The 13,792-nt window shown below is 38.4% G+C and overlaps 1 protein-coding gene across 1 annotated transcript in view; it reads left to right on the forward strand.

Annotated features, from left to right (window-relative positions):
- Positions 1 to 13,500, forward strand: part of MICU2 (mitochondrial calcium uptake 2) — a 134,343-nt gene extending 120,843 nt beyond the window's left edge. Inside the window, exons 9-12 of the mRNA XM_041487148.1 lie at positions 6,702 to 6,873; positions 7,170 to 7,278; positions 10,005 to 10,162; positions 10,448 to 13,500. Coding sequence (XP_041343082.1) covers positions 6,702 to 6,873; positions 7,170 to 7,278; positions 10,005 to 10,162; positions 10,448 to 10,552 — 544 coding nt within the window. The 3' untranslated portion in view covers positions 10,553 to 13,500. The remainder of the gene's footprint in view (positions 1 to 6,701; positions 6,874 to 7,169; positions 7,279 to 10,004; positions 10,163 to 10,447) is intronic.
- The last annotated feature ends 292 nt before the right edge of the window (positions 13,501 to 13,792 follow it).

The following is a 13,792-nucleotide window of genomic DNA, read 5'->3' on the forward strand; positions in this document are numbered from 1 at the left end:
TGTTTAACACGCAGAAAGGTGAATAAAAGGATCGCTGTCTTTTTAACCTCTGCGAGGATATCACCTTTCACATGATTTTATTTGCAAGTAAATCAAGCACATCATTTCTTGGTTCCTATTGTTCAGAGAAAATGTGATTTCTATCTGATGGCCTCTCATAACACTTTACCTTCTGCGGGAAGCTATTGTTGGCTGTTTGATCAAAGTGCCACATTGTTTTTACAAGAGATGACTGATGAGCTGTAGAGACATAGATCATTCTCAAAAGCAAAAAATAATGATGGTAAATGCTTTTATCATTTTCCAAGTTCTTGCCTAGAAAGCTTTTCCATTGATCAGTGTAGTACCTAGTAGAAAATAGAGGTGATTATGTTTGATTAGGACACACTAAAACTTGTCACATTAGTTAAATACACAGATACTGTTGTACTTCAGAGTCCTTAAAACTAAAAAAAAAAAAAAAAAAAATACACCCAAAAGAGAAAGAAATAAAAACCACAAAAAAATATAAAAATAATTCACCCCAAAAAACAAGAATGCTTTCAATTCTGAAATTTCACTGTACTTATATGGGAATTCTGAAAGCTGAGACCACTGTTCTTATCTCATTACCTACTTATATTTTCCTCATGCTCCCTCTTTTCAGTTTGTCTGGCATTAAAAAATCCTTTTGTAAGTGTGCAACCATCTGTATCTACATGTACACCGGCATTATCCAAGCCTTTTAGCCCACAGTCCAAACATTTTAAAAATGTCAGACAGCCACAGTCAGTATACCAGGACAGTTAATTTACCAAACTGTTCTCCTTTCTTTGCATTCAGATGGCACAAAGAAAATGGAAACTGTCTACATCTCTTGGGGCAGTGTGAGGCTGATGTAAACCAGTTCTTGTGCCTCTTTTCCTACTGCCCTGAGCACAGGAGGCATGCTGAGAATAGAGAGGGGAAAATGGTCAGGCATCTGTCTCCAGCTGGTGCTTGCTTCTTGGGAAATCCTGGGTATTGATACACACAGGGACAATCCTCAGGCAGTGTTTTCATCAAATGTAAAGGTTCTTTCAGAGATCTTCTGGCTTCTTAAGGTAGGACTCAGGGAACACATGTTCAGGTCCAGACTGCTAGATGAGTTCTTATTAGTTGTATTGTCATTAACATAAGGACATTATAGTAATTATCAATAAGAATTTACAATTTCAAAAGCAAATGTTTCCCTGGCAAGTGTTAGGAAATATAAATTTCTGGAGTATGTTTATGTATATCACTACTAAAGATGTGGTCTCTTAGTCAAATACAGCTGGAACAGTATTCTCCTGTAACCTTTTTAGGAAAATACAGAAGAATATGCAGTAAGCCTAAAATCATGTAACAAAAAGGGTAGATTTAATACAGGAAGCCATCTTTCTTCTCAGAAGATCTGAACAAGTTTCTATTTCAGATGACACCACTCAGTTTTACACCTCAACAATAATGTCATCTTCTAATACCAGGTCCTGTCTTAGAGAATGTCCCCAGAATTCAAGGCTTTTTTATTCTTTTGTGTGAATTTCTCCTGGTTTTTAATACAGAAATAATTTTTGGTCTTTTCCTACCAAAAAAATTTAACTTGTGCTTTAATTTCCAACTATATCAAATGTACTATCTTTTATTCTGAGTAGAAAACTATTTTGTTTTCTAGGCATAGGAAATATTTCTTCCTGACAGATACTGGGGGTTGTTTTTCCCTGAAAAAAGTCCCTTACTGATCTTGTTTAAGTATGTCTAATCCCAAATAAAAGAGGAGGCAGTATTTCCCTCCCTAAACAGTTTACGACTGCTGTGATTTTCTCTGTAATCTTTCCCCAAGCAAGCTTAAATCTCTTACATTCTCTGTGAAGGAAAAAAAGAAAGGGCAGAGAGTACGGAAAGGATATTCAAAAAAACTCTGATCGTTGTATATTTTCTGGGATGTCTTACAAAAAAAGTACTTCCCAGTATGGTTAAACAATGGTCATCTTTTAATAGTGTGAGGAAAGTTAACGTTTCATTCCAGTTTATGTCATTCTCGTACCTGATTTCTTGCTTCTTGCTTCATCAGTTAATAGAATTTTGTACCAGATACATTCTTTAATTACGGCTCTTTTTAATTTCTGCTTTAGATTGAAGGTGACAAATTGTATAACCGTATCATGCCTTTTCCCTACTTATCCTGTTTCTTTCCTTCAGTATTTTGAATTCTTTGATACATTTTATTTGGAAACTTTCATTTAAGAAGCCAGAATTATCCAGGCTGGACCCCACTGCTAGTGCTGACATTTTTGAGGGGGCTGTGGTGTGTGTGTGCCAGTGCATGAATGCAGGGTCTCTTTCAGGTGTCATCATCAGCCAGCATGCTGTGCTTTGCTGTGCTATTTGCTGTGATGACAGCTTATATATTTTCAGTGATTTTCATCTGGGGATTTGGAATTGCTTTGCAGAAATAGGGTATGATTGCTTGTCTCTGTTCCTACACTTTTATCTGTGTGTGTGCATATAGAGAGAGTCATAGTACATAGATATTACATCAGTTACAGCCAAGATCAGGCAGTGAAGAAGAGGAGAACAGCAACAAAATCTGGCTTCATGAAATTCCTGCCATAACTCTATCTGAATATTTCCCAAATACTTAGTAAAGAGCTTGAGAAAAATATTTTTCTTCCTTTTGTGTGAGCTTAGCAAAAGAGTGGCTTGATTAGTTTCTACAGAACACTTAAAAATGAAAGTGAGCTTTTTTTGGTTTGGAAATGCTAAGGACAGTAAATCAAAGAGGGTTTTGCGTGCAGTTCTGAAAATTGTGAGATTGATTAACTGTCTTAATGCTTGCAAGCCTGAATTTACAAGCATAGATCTAAATGTTCTCTAAAGGTTAACTGGCCAAGCCTTTATTAGATTTTCTATATTCTGGTTTGAAAGTCAGATTGCAAAAAGGCAAGCTGCAGCTGGTTCACCACAGTCTTTTGGTGCAGAGAGGGTTCTCAATTCTTCAAAAAGACTTTGGTGTCCAAAGAGGAGCCAAAGCATGATGCAAATGCTGGGGTGGTATATCCACTACTATCTTGTTAGATCCCCTTCCTATAAATCAGTGCGACAGGACCTGGTCAGTTCTGTATTAAGAGTGTTGAAACTGCACAGACAGTTCAGGTCAAGAGGTGAAAAAAAAACTTTCCCTAACATTTCCTTTAGTGTTTCAATCTACTTTGTGTGCCATAAAGAATAGAATGCTAGCACTTCTCCACTTGGAGGGGGAATAGCTGCATTCCTGAGGTCTCCCCTCTTTTAATACATTTTCACTTCTATTTGTGGTGGATTAGCACTGTTAAAGCTGAGTTGCCAAAAACCTTGGGAGACTCCCTCTTTTTATACTAGAACCCATTACAAAATGAGGGATAAATCCTGATAAGGTTTCTGGATGCTGTTGTAACACGATAACAAATTTGGCCATTGGCCTTCAACGTGGGTGTTTTAGAGAGTGTGGATAAAGTGGGCTGTCTTAAAGAAAGTGCTCTCATTCCTGACCTTTTCCCCATCTTGTAAATTTATGGTTTACCTCTCCTTCTTGTTACTTGGAAACTTAGAGCTTTCTTTTATTTTCAACCTACTATAGCATAAGAGTATTCCCAGTGTAATAATTTTTTAATTGTAGAGTGTATCTACAATCAGAATCCTGTTCCTGTACTTGAATTCAGGCTCCCTACAAAGTCCCCAGCCAAGATCCCACTGACTTTGGGAGAGCAGGAATTTCATTCCTGTGCTTGTTTTTCCTAATATCTGGATACATATGAGGACTTCACAGCTGAAACTCATTGCACTGTGATCCAGAAGATACAAAAGCAAGTATCCCTAGTGGTGTCTTGACATTTATGTATCAAGTTTTACTTCCTAACCAGAAAGTTATTTTTAATAACTTTTAATAACTTTTACTTAAAAAAAAACCTCATTAGGATTTTTAACTCTCACATCTGGGAATAAGAGTGACCTAGAATGCTGATGCGATGATTCACAGTATTTTAATTTTTGTAATATGGGAAACTATCACATAAATTTTAAATTGCACATTTCAGCTACTGCTCCAAGTAGGGTTTGATATGGCAGGAAATCTTCCCCCTCTGGCTTGCCAGGAGCAAGCCTACAAGTTGAAATGAACTTCAATTAGAAGAGGGTGCAGAAGCAAGAACACACTGAAAATGCCGCAGCCAAACCCTTCACTTTCTGCTCTGGCTTTGCTGCCCCTTTCAGCAGGCTGATGTGTACAGCTTAGTGGGCTCCTTCTTCATCATGTAGGAATGATTGATCTTTCGGCTTTCCTGTCTTTATTGGGTGTGGCTAGAGGGCAGGTCACCAAGGCTTGTCTGCCTAAGGAAATGCAATATTCAGAAAAGGTGGAAGACTCTGTTTCTATGTCGTTGCCTGTGGCTAGCAACCGGTAAAGCAAATGACTGAGAGCTTTCTCCCCAAGATAAATAGCTCGATTCTCAAGACCTTAAGTCTGTTGCAGAATATGTCCACCTTTCACAGATAAAAATTCAAGAAAATAAAACACATGTTGTCTTATTTCTCTGCATCCAAGTTTTAGGCATATTTCTGTGAGTGACCTCATTTTCAGCAACTTCTCCTCCTCCAGACCAGACGTTACATGAGTTAGAAACTACAGTCAAAGAAATTGTTCTGCACAGTCTTGGCTGTGCCTTCCAGCCAACCACAAACCACACATCCCAGATACCATCTCCTCCTTGCCTGTGATGGCCACTCTTAAAATGCAGCCAAATGGGCCTACTCTGCTGGGCTGACCCTGTGCCTGCTCTGCATGCCAGATCCGTGCTGTTCTCTCCCTCTGCACCTCAACCTCCCTTCCCAAGATCTGGGGAGGCTGTTGGGGGCCGTGGGTGCAGCAGGATGCTTGTGCCAGCCCATGGAGCTGGTCTCCCTGGCACATGCTGGCTGTGGTGCTGGCCAGAGGCAGCAGTCTCCTTGTGAGTTACAAAGACAGGAGCTGGGCCTGAAAACAGAGGAGTGCTTTGCAAGCTGAGCAAGGCAACTCTCACCACTCTGCAAGACAAAGGGGCAGTCACACTGGTTGCACTACCTGGTCCTTTGGTGTTTCATCCACTTCTGAGAGGGAGAGCTGGAGGAATTGAAAGTGTGTCAGGTCTTAAGGTGGACTGTGGAGGAGTATCTTAGTGTTTGGCTATACTGTAGAATCCCCTTTACTAGACCAGAAAAAGGCACATATAAAATGTGACAGCATTTTGTACCCCTCCTTTGTATTACCCTAATTCAGCCCTATCCTGAAATTTAAATTCACCACTATGAGGCTTTAATTTACCTGCATGTCCTGAGATGTGAAGTGTTTGTTGGCCCTTTATTTGCATGTGCAGCTCTACTTGTTAGAGGGAAAAATAAAAGAGAGAACTTATGCTTCAAGAGCAGTCTTTAGCTAACCCCTTATAGACTTCACAGAGCTTCAAGCTACTAATTGTCCAAGTGATCTCATTAAAGAGCTAAAGATAGCTGTGTGGACTCAAATGCTGTAATTTCAAGGGAAAGAATTCAAACCCAGTGAGGCCAGGCAAACACGGATGAGCAAATGAGCCTCTGCTGGTATTGGCTACACAGACCCTTAGCTGTCCTCTTCTCCAATTAATTGCTTTGTCCTAATATAGGAGTATTTCATTCCCTCCTGTCAATAATTTCTGCAACTCAATAAAGCAGGGTTCTTTAGCAATACGGAGGGGATTCTGGCAAGCACCACTGGTTTTAGCCTTTGTTTAAAAATCACCTCTTGTTTTTGGATTGCCCCATTTCTGAAGTGGAAAATATCAAATGGATCACACTGTATTGTCTGTGTTACCTTTTCCAAAATTAATACTAGTCATATAGACCAAACTGAAAAAACTTGAAGCTACAACTCACAATTACAGCTCTGTACCTTCAGATTATTTCTTGCTTCTTGTAATACTTTTTTCTTTCTTTCCCAAAAGAATGGGTGCCTAAAAACCTTGATGTTGACTCTTTCCTTTTTCCGACAACTCTCTTTCCTTCCCAAACCCCTGCAACATTTTTCTGTGCTCTTCTTAACTCCATACAAGTCAATTGTAATCCTCTCTGATTTATCCTCTAGTGAGCACAGAACTGATTCACCAAAGCTCTGTATGTAGTTATAATCTCTGATACTTTCAGTCATCTTCTCCTACAGCAATGAATTCAAGTTTCCTCTTTTACCTTTGTGATTATTATGGCCTCATCTTTTTAGGTACTTTGCAATCTTGTCATTCCTCTCTTTTTAATATGAAACCTCATAAATCATGTGTCAGACCTTCAGTTACCATGTCCTTTTTCATTCTTTCATTCATTCATTCATTATGCTGCTGCCTTACCGATTTTTTTATCTCCTTATCTGCGCATTTTTAAACACGAGTAAAACCGAGATGTCCAACGCGTCCCTGAGTTCAGCTGGCAGCAGCCGCCTGTGCAGGCCGAGAGCGCGTCCTGCTGGTGTCCTTGTGGAAATGCAGCCCTGGAAACATCCGCGAGCGCGGGGAGAATGAAACCAGTGGGGGCATTTTAAACAGCAGTGTCGAAGGTGTCTGTGGCTCAGAGCTGGTGTCTGCGGCACTGAGTAGCTAAGGTAGTAGTGGTGATACAGGGATGGAAGTAACAAGTGGTGGATAATATCTGTTTGCACTTAGATTCATGGAAAATCTGCAAACGGAAGTCCAAGAAATGGAATTCATAAAGTTTTCAAAGGGTTTGAGCGTCATGAGAAAAGAAGACTTTGCAGCGTGGTTGCTGTACTTCACTGATGAGGAAAACAATGAAATTTACTGGCAGAATGTGAAAGACAGAATCGAAGCAGGAGAGGTTGGTACCCAAAGTATACTTTGTTTTGCTTCCTCCTTTGTATGCACAGGTTTTCATTTGAATGTGGTTATCTAGTGAGGTAACCAGTTGCCAAATGAATTATTGCAGCCCTTGTGTTTTATACAAGTAAGAGCGATGATAATTGTCCAAATACAAATATATATGAGAAATACAAGTATCAACAATGAGTAGGCAGTCACATCTAAACACTAAGTCCCACCAGATTTAATGACATAGAGTAACTGGGATTTGAATGTATATTCATTATATATCATTTCAATTCTGTGATACTCTAGAACATCAGTTTGGAAGAATTCAAGACTTTTTGCAAGTTTACAAATAACCTGGAAGACTTTTCTATTGCCATGCAGATGTTTACTGTAGCCAATCGTCCTGTTAAGCGGGGTAAGTGCTCTACACCTTTCATGTGGGTTTTTTTAAAGGCAAAAAAATAACTTTAATTATGGAATTAATGTAAATTAGTTATCCCAAAGTACCACAGTGAAGTCCAAAAAAAATTATACTGCTCTGTATTTGGACTTAGTTCTGTTTCATTAAAAAATAGTAATATAAAGTTTCCAAAATGTTTTCATTTCCAAGTTCTAATGTGCTGTCATATGTGGATTAATGACAGCAGACTAATGAACCATAAAATGGTTTGGGTTGGAAGGGACCTTTAAAGGTCATTTTCCAAACCTTCTGCCATAGGCAGGGAACTCTGTCACTGGATTAGGTTGCTCAAATCCCCACCCAACCAGACCTTGAACACTTTCAATGATGGGATAGCCACAATTTTGTAAGTTTCTTCCTTATGTCCAGTCTAAATGTACCCTTTTTCACTGTGAAAGCATTTTGCTTTTCCTGTCACTACAGGCCTTGGTAAAAACTCTCTTGTAAGCCCCCTTGATATAGTGAAAGTCCACAATAAAGTCTGCCCTGAGGTATCTCTTCTCCAGGCTGAACAACCCCAATTCTCTTGGCCTTTCTTCACTGAGAGGTGCTCCATCGCAAAAATTATCACATAATTTTTGTGGCCCTCTTATGGACTCACTTCACGTCCTCCCTGTGCTGAGGAGGATGTGTTATGCAATTATGTCTATCAAAAATAAACAATGTCATAAAGTGGAGTTCAAAATAAAGATTTCAAGGAGGGGAGTTGCTTCCTTGCCATATAAGAGAAAGAGGAGCAATGCATCAAAAGTTTTATGGACATACAAATGCTTTTTGTTTTAATCCTGAAGTTGTTACTTAGTTGTTACTCTTGAAGGACAAGTCTCATAAGTTATTTCAAAATAGCAACATTATTAAAAAGTTCCTAAGGAAATGTAAGGAGATATTAACATTCATTAAAATTAATATTTGATGGGCTCATGTGAAAAAAAGATGAGAGATGTGAGAAGATGGAAAGAGAAATACATATTCTTGAAAGATAAATGTTTGGATGGGATTTGAACCAAAGAAAACTGGGGGATTTGCAACTTGTGACTTTCATTACTAGTCTGTTTATGCGCTGAACCCCACTGTAATCAAAATCAGCCAGCTGCTGAGGTAACTCACAGATGCTGCATGCCTGTATGTCTAATTCTCTCCTGAATCTGGCGGAGTTCTTTGTCTTGGTGTTTGCATGTGTGTACATGTGTGTATTCACATACATATGAACATTTATATAAATATAAGACTGTCTTTTAGTCCTTCCTTTTATTCTAGATTTCTTTTTCTTCTAAGTTCACAACTCATCTTTTCTCTCTGGTAAGGTGGCCTTTCTTTGCTTGAAGATTGTTATGCCCCACTGTTGTAGAAGATCTTCCTTTATTCATGTTACATTCAAAGAAACAATAGTGCCATGTCTGGATTTAAATTCAGCTTCAAGAGATGAAGCAGTTAACATCTTTTCAAAAACAAAATTAAAACTACTGTAAACATCCCATGTTTTATGTCTTTTTAAAGTTGCAATATATACTTTTACAAAAGGATTTTTAACTTAATTCTGTTTAAACCAGCTGTGGAATAATCAACTACGTTTGTACAGGAGTTGTTGAAAGAGACAAAGATGAGAGCTGTGTCAGGAATGCTATTCCCTCTAGTAAGCTTCAGAACTAATCATATTTATAGTACTATTTATAAACAGTACTTGTTTATGAAAGCAGAACCACATTAATATTGCATTTATAACTTCATTGGACAACTTCCTGTAATAATCTACCATACTGCTACACTTCAATAACCTCCAGTTCCTTTTTGAAATTCACACTTCCATGATGCCTTCAAAAATGCATCCAATTCATGTGTTGTGATTGTGCTTGCTATAATAAACAGTAATCCTTCCACTCTTACGAGCTGCTGTTTTGTGGCAGTCCCACACACTTCCTCATCTTCCTTGAGCCAAAACTCCAAATTCTGTGCACCACAGGACCAAAAGAGGGGCTAGTGGGTGTTTCTATTCTGCACATGGTGGTGTAAAGAGAGAAGAAAAAAGAGCTGAAGATGAAATTACATCTCCAGAGAGGTGTGGCAGCTTTTTCTGCCACGAATCCTCAGTAAGTTCTCAACATCATTTAAGAGGAGGTAGCCAGCTTCTCTCAAAACCAGAACTGCAGGTTTATAAAGCCATGTGCTGTAAGCAGTACATTGACCATTTGATGCTCTGTGTTTCTGCAGAGTTGCTGAGGAGATTGTTAGTCGAGGTGGAGCATATCATAGCCTACTGTTCTCTGAGGAATAGAGTTTTCTTGTAGAATGAATTGTCATGAAGCTGGCTTGATATAAAATGGTAACTTTTTTATCAGAGGATAGTGAGGCAAACACTTACCATTTGTATGAACAGGAAAGAGCCAAAATTATGTAAATTTTCTTCTATTTGTAGCAAAAATTATCACTTGTACTGTTGCTTGAGAAGCAGTGCATTGCTAAAGCTTATGATAAAATTAATAAAGATAGTGTTACAAAAGAAGAAGCAAGCTCAAGAACTCATGAACTGAGTCCTCTTAATAGTTTACTAGTTTACACATCCCAAATTCTCCTGTTAGGATACCCACAAGCCCTAATAAATTGGACAAAATCCTGCTATTTATAAGCTTTCCATTTTCTTTGCAAGTTCAGTCACCTCTGATGTAATATTATGTCTTTATTAGCTGAATTCAAGAGAGCAGTGAAGGTGGCAACAGGACAGGATCTGTCAGATAATGTTTTGGATACCATCTTCAAGATTTTTGATCTAGATGGAGATGACTGCCTCAGCCACAGCGAGTTTCTTGGAGTCCTGAGGAACCGAATTCATCGAGGTTTGAGGGTAACAAGCTGACATAATTGTTTGTAAATACCACAGATGATTGCTACAACTCTCTTGTAAGTGCTTGTAGAAACACTGGTAGAGTTAATGAATAGAAAAAGATATATATTTTAAACTGGATAGTCCTTACTGCATATGAATCTGGGATGAGTGCTGCCACTAAGAACTTGTTATTACACATGTGAACTACGGAAGCAGCAGCACCTTATATATTGTATTTACACAGTCTGGAAATAGGAGTTCTTCTTTGTGTAAATGCTAAACACACTTTAACTTTATTAACAGGTACCACAGCAGCAAGGCATTCAAGGTTTCTGGAAGTGTGTGAAAAAAGAAAGCATTAAAGAAGTCAAAGAACTTTGGAAGCAAACTGGGAAAAGTCCTTTTTAAAGCAGTCCATTTATCTTTTGCTTAAGTGGTTTTTCTTAGGAGTTTGTCTGTCCTGTTTACATAATAACTAAGTAAAAAATGCTCTTTTTTTAGCTATAGTTAAAGTTTAATTAACCCAGACTCTAATGCAATAATTTTATAATCGTTCCAGTGCAATCAGTTTGGTTTACAGAACTGGTATCGCTTTGGCCTCCATACCAAAGGACTCTTGTTCTGGGGAATAGTGTTGTTTACTGCTCTGTGGAGTCTGACCCTGCACTGTAGGATACAGGATGCACAGGATCAAATCATGGCCCCAGGCAGGAGTATCACAGCACTATCATCTCCTGTTGAAGGAGTGAACATCATCTCAGCCACCAACACAGCAGCTCTCCTTCTCCATCTAGGGCAGAGGTCCACAAGGCAAAATCACTTGCACAACACATTTTAAACCAAGTTATCCTAAATCAAAAAGGAAAATTCACACGTTGTTATGGGGATCTGCTCATGTGCTGGTTGCTGGTGCTTGATTCCAGCAGTTCCTGTGTGGATTTCTGGTTTGTCTGCCTTCATGGTGTTATTATTAAACTGGAAATACAAGACTGATAGGCTTGATGCAGGGTTTAAAAGTTGTACATTGGTCAATGAGTTTGTATTGAGTGTCTCAGACTTCTTCCACATAGTATAAATGGGAAGAAAAAAATCTTCATTCTATCAAACACAGTGGTAGCTACAATTTGACTCATTACTATTTTGCTTTAGTTGTATTGCAGAAGATGAATGCGTAACAAGTAGTTGTTTTATCTCACTAAAAGTTGTGACAGGGAAACCTGAAGTATCTCAGGAAATCAAGGTTATAATAAGCCATTGTTGAGGTAATGTGTCCAATAAAAAACCAAATACAAATGTTTACTACTCCAAATGCAAAGTTAGACCTAAGATCTTAAACTAAAAGGAGGAACAAATCAAGACTACCACTTAGAAATTACAGGTGAACTTTTTTTTGCAATAACATAAGGTGCATCTCTGTGTACACAGGTGTGCACGTTACATGTTTTGTCTTTCTTGCAAGAAAGGAGCCAAAAGCCAGGTCCAGATCACTCTTCCTGGTTGGCCACAATATATAGGAGATAGACTTATCTGTAAAGCTGTCAAGGTTCTTCCTCTTTCCCACTCTCAGTTGTCTGACTTGTGTTGGCTGGGGTGAAAGCTTAACCTTTCAGGACAGGTTTGTGATAACAGAGATAATAGACTCAAAATGTGGACTAGGGAAATGTCTCAAGAAAAATAACCAAGAAACCACTCAGTGAGGTGTTATCCATCCGTTTCTTGCTTGACATCAGCTACATTTGCCTCACAGCTGTAAATAAGCTGAACATATGGTGCTTGGTTGTCATTTCTTTGGGTTTTGTGACAAGAGGGGCAATTTCCATGATAGATAAGACATCAGGGCAGCTCTCACTTGGTGCAGGGACAGGAGAGAATGCGTTGGGAAACCCTAAAGGTTCCGCCTAAGGAATACTGAGCTTACTGAGAATGTGTTTGATGTGTCAGTACCTGTCATGTTTGTGCTGAGGACAAGTCCTAGTGCCTGAAATTTGGCATAGTGATCTCTCCTGGGGAACACAGTGAGAAGCCAGCAAAGCAGCTCTTCCCTCATGGCCTCAGCTTGGAGCTTTAATCTAAAGTGTTAAAGAGAAAATGCTGGTAGTCCTGTCGAGGACACGCATCCAGAACAAGACCATGCCTGTGGGGATGTCCTGAGACTGTCTGGAAGATCACACCAGTGACCATCAAGGATCCCTTTTTCCTCAGGAAAGAACCCAAATGCAGTAAATGCCTCCTCCCCTCAAACGGAGCTCATGCAGTGCTATGTGGGCAGCAGGATAGCAGGTGGCTGGTTTACTTTGTGTCTTTGGAAATTGTTTGTTGCTTCTCGTGGTGGGAGCAAAGGTGGGGCGGTGGGACTGGCACCACAGTACCACAGCCAGCTGCACTTCACCAAATTATCCAAAAAATTACAATATTGAAGAAGAGTCCATGGCATAGAAGTAAGTATGTGTTCTCCCAAAGTGTGCTTTGTGCCAGCTCTGGGTTTAATGCAAGGCTGCCTTTTATTTGTTGCTGTTAATATTTTGGCAAATCATTTTTACTTTGGAGTGGAAATTATTCCCTAGCATTTTATTCTGTGTGAAGTTAATAGATTTATTATGTTTTTTATTGCTTTTGTGGTTTCTTTTGCTTACTAATTACTTCCTTCTTACAAGCTGTTTGGTTTCCTTTTGGAAAAATCAACTCATTTAGCTTTAGTGTATCTAGAAGTTTAATTCCTCAGTACTCATTTCTATCTGGGTTTGTGCAATCAGCAGTATCTGCTTTCAGGGATTTCAAGTTTTGTTTTTCAGCAAAAGCTTTGATTTCAAGTTCAGAGGAAAAGCAAAGGGATATGCTTGGGTTTGATATTAATTTTGTGTCTATTGTAAAAAGAAAAAAATTGATTGGAAATTAAAACAGAGTTATGAATAATTTTCAGAAGGTATCCTGAAAGTGCAGCCAGGAAGGAACTTCTTTAAAGGCCAGGGATGACTTGTCTACCAGGCTTGAAGAATCAGACTCTGTGTTTAATTTGTAAGTTTATTGTTATTTGTCAATTAAAATGGTCTGTTTTACAACAGTCTTAAAATAATTTCTCTTTTTTAATATCTTAGATTAAAAGATATATTTATGTATTTAGATAAACCCTGTTTTTTAAGAAATTCATTATAGTTTAAGTACTTGATGTTTTAGTTCCTTTTAGTCACTGTATAATATTTGCAGCCTGCTGTGAGCATTACTCAACACAATTTAGTTAAGGCTTATGCCAGCTACCAGTCTAAATGTCAATTGTGACTTGTTTCAACATAAGGAACTCTTCCTCTGAACAGAAATGTATAGAAAAGCTAAATAAAATTGATTTTTTTTTAAATCTACCACATTGCATCTGAATTTTGCATGGAGTAAAGATGACCACATTGCACATTGCAAAAGTCTCAAAAATTGATATAGTATATCAAAAGGATACACAAAAGCAAGTGCAGTTACCTACACCATATAACTGCTTTACAGAATTTTAATTGTTGTATCCCCATAACACTTCTTACATTTCTTTGTTTGTTTACTTTAAGATAATGTCTAAGAACCACTTATGCTTCATTTCCAAAGGAAGCAAAGGCAAAAATGTAGTGTGGTATACTAGCAGTAATAGAAACTCATTGATTGTTT

The sequence above is a fragment of the Pyrgilauda ruficollis genome, unplaced genomic scaffold (genome assembly GCF_017590135.1).
Source record: "Pyrgilauda ruficollis isolate IOZ18807 unplaced genomic scaffold, ASM1759013v1 scaffold8, whole genome shotgun sequence".
Taxonomy (NCBI): domain Eukaryota; kingdom Metazoa; phylum Chordata; class Aves; order Passeriformes; family Passeridae; genus Pyrgilauda; species Pyrgilauda ruficollis.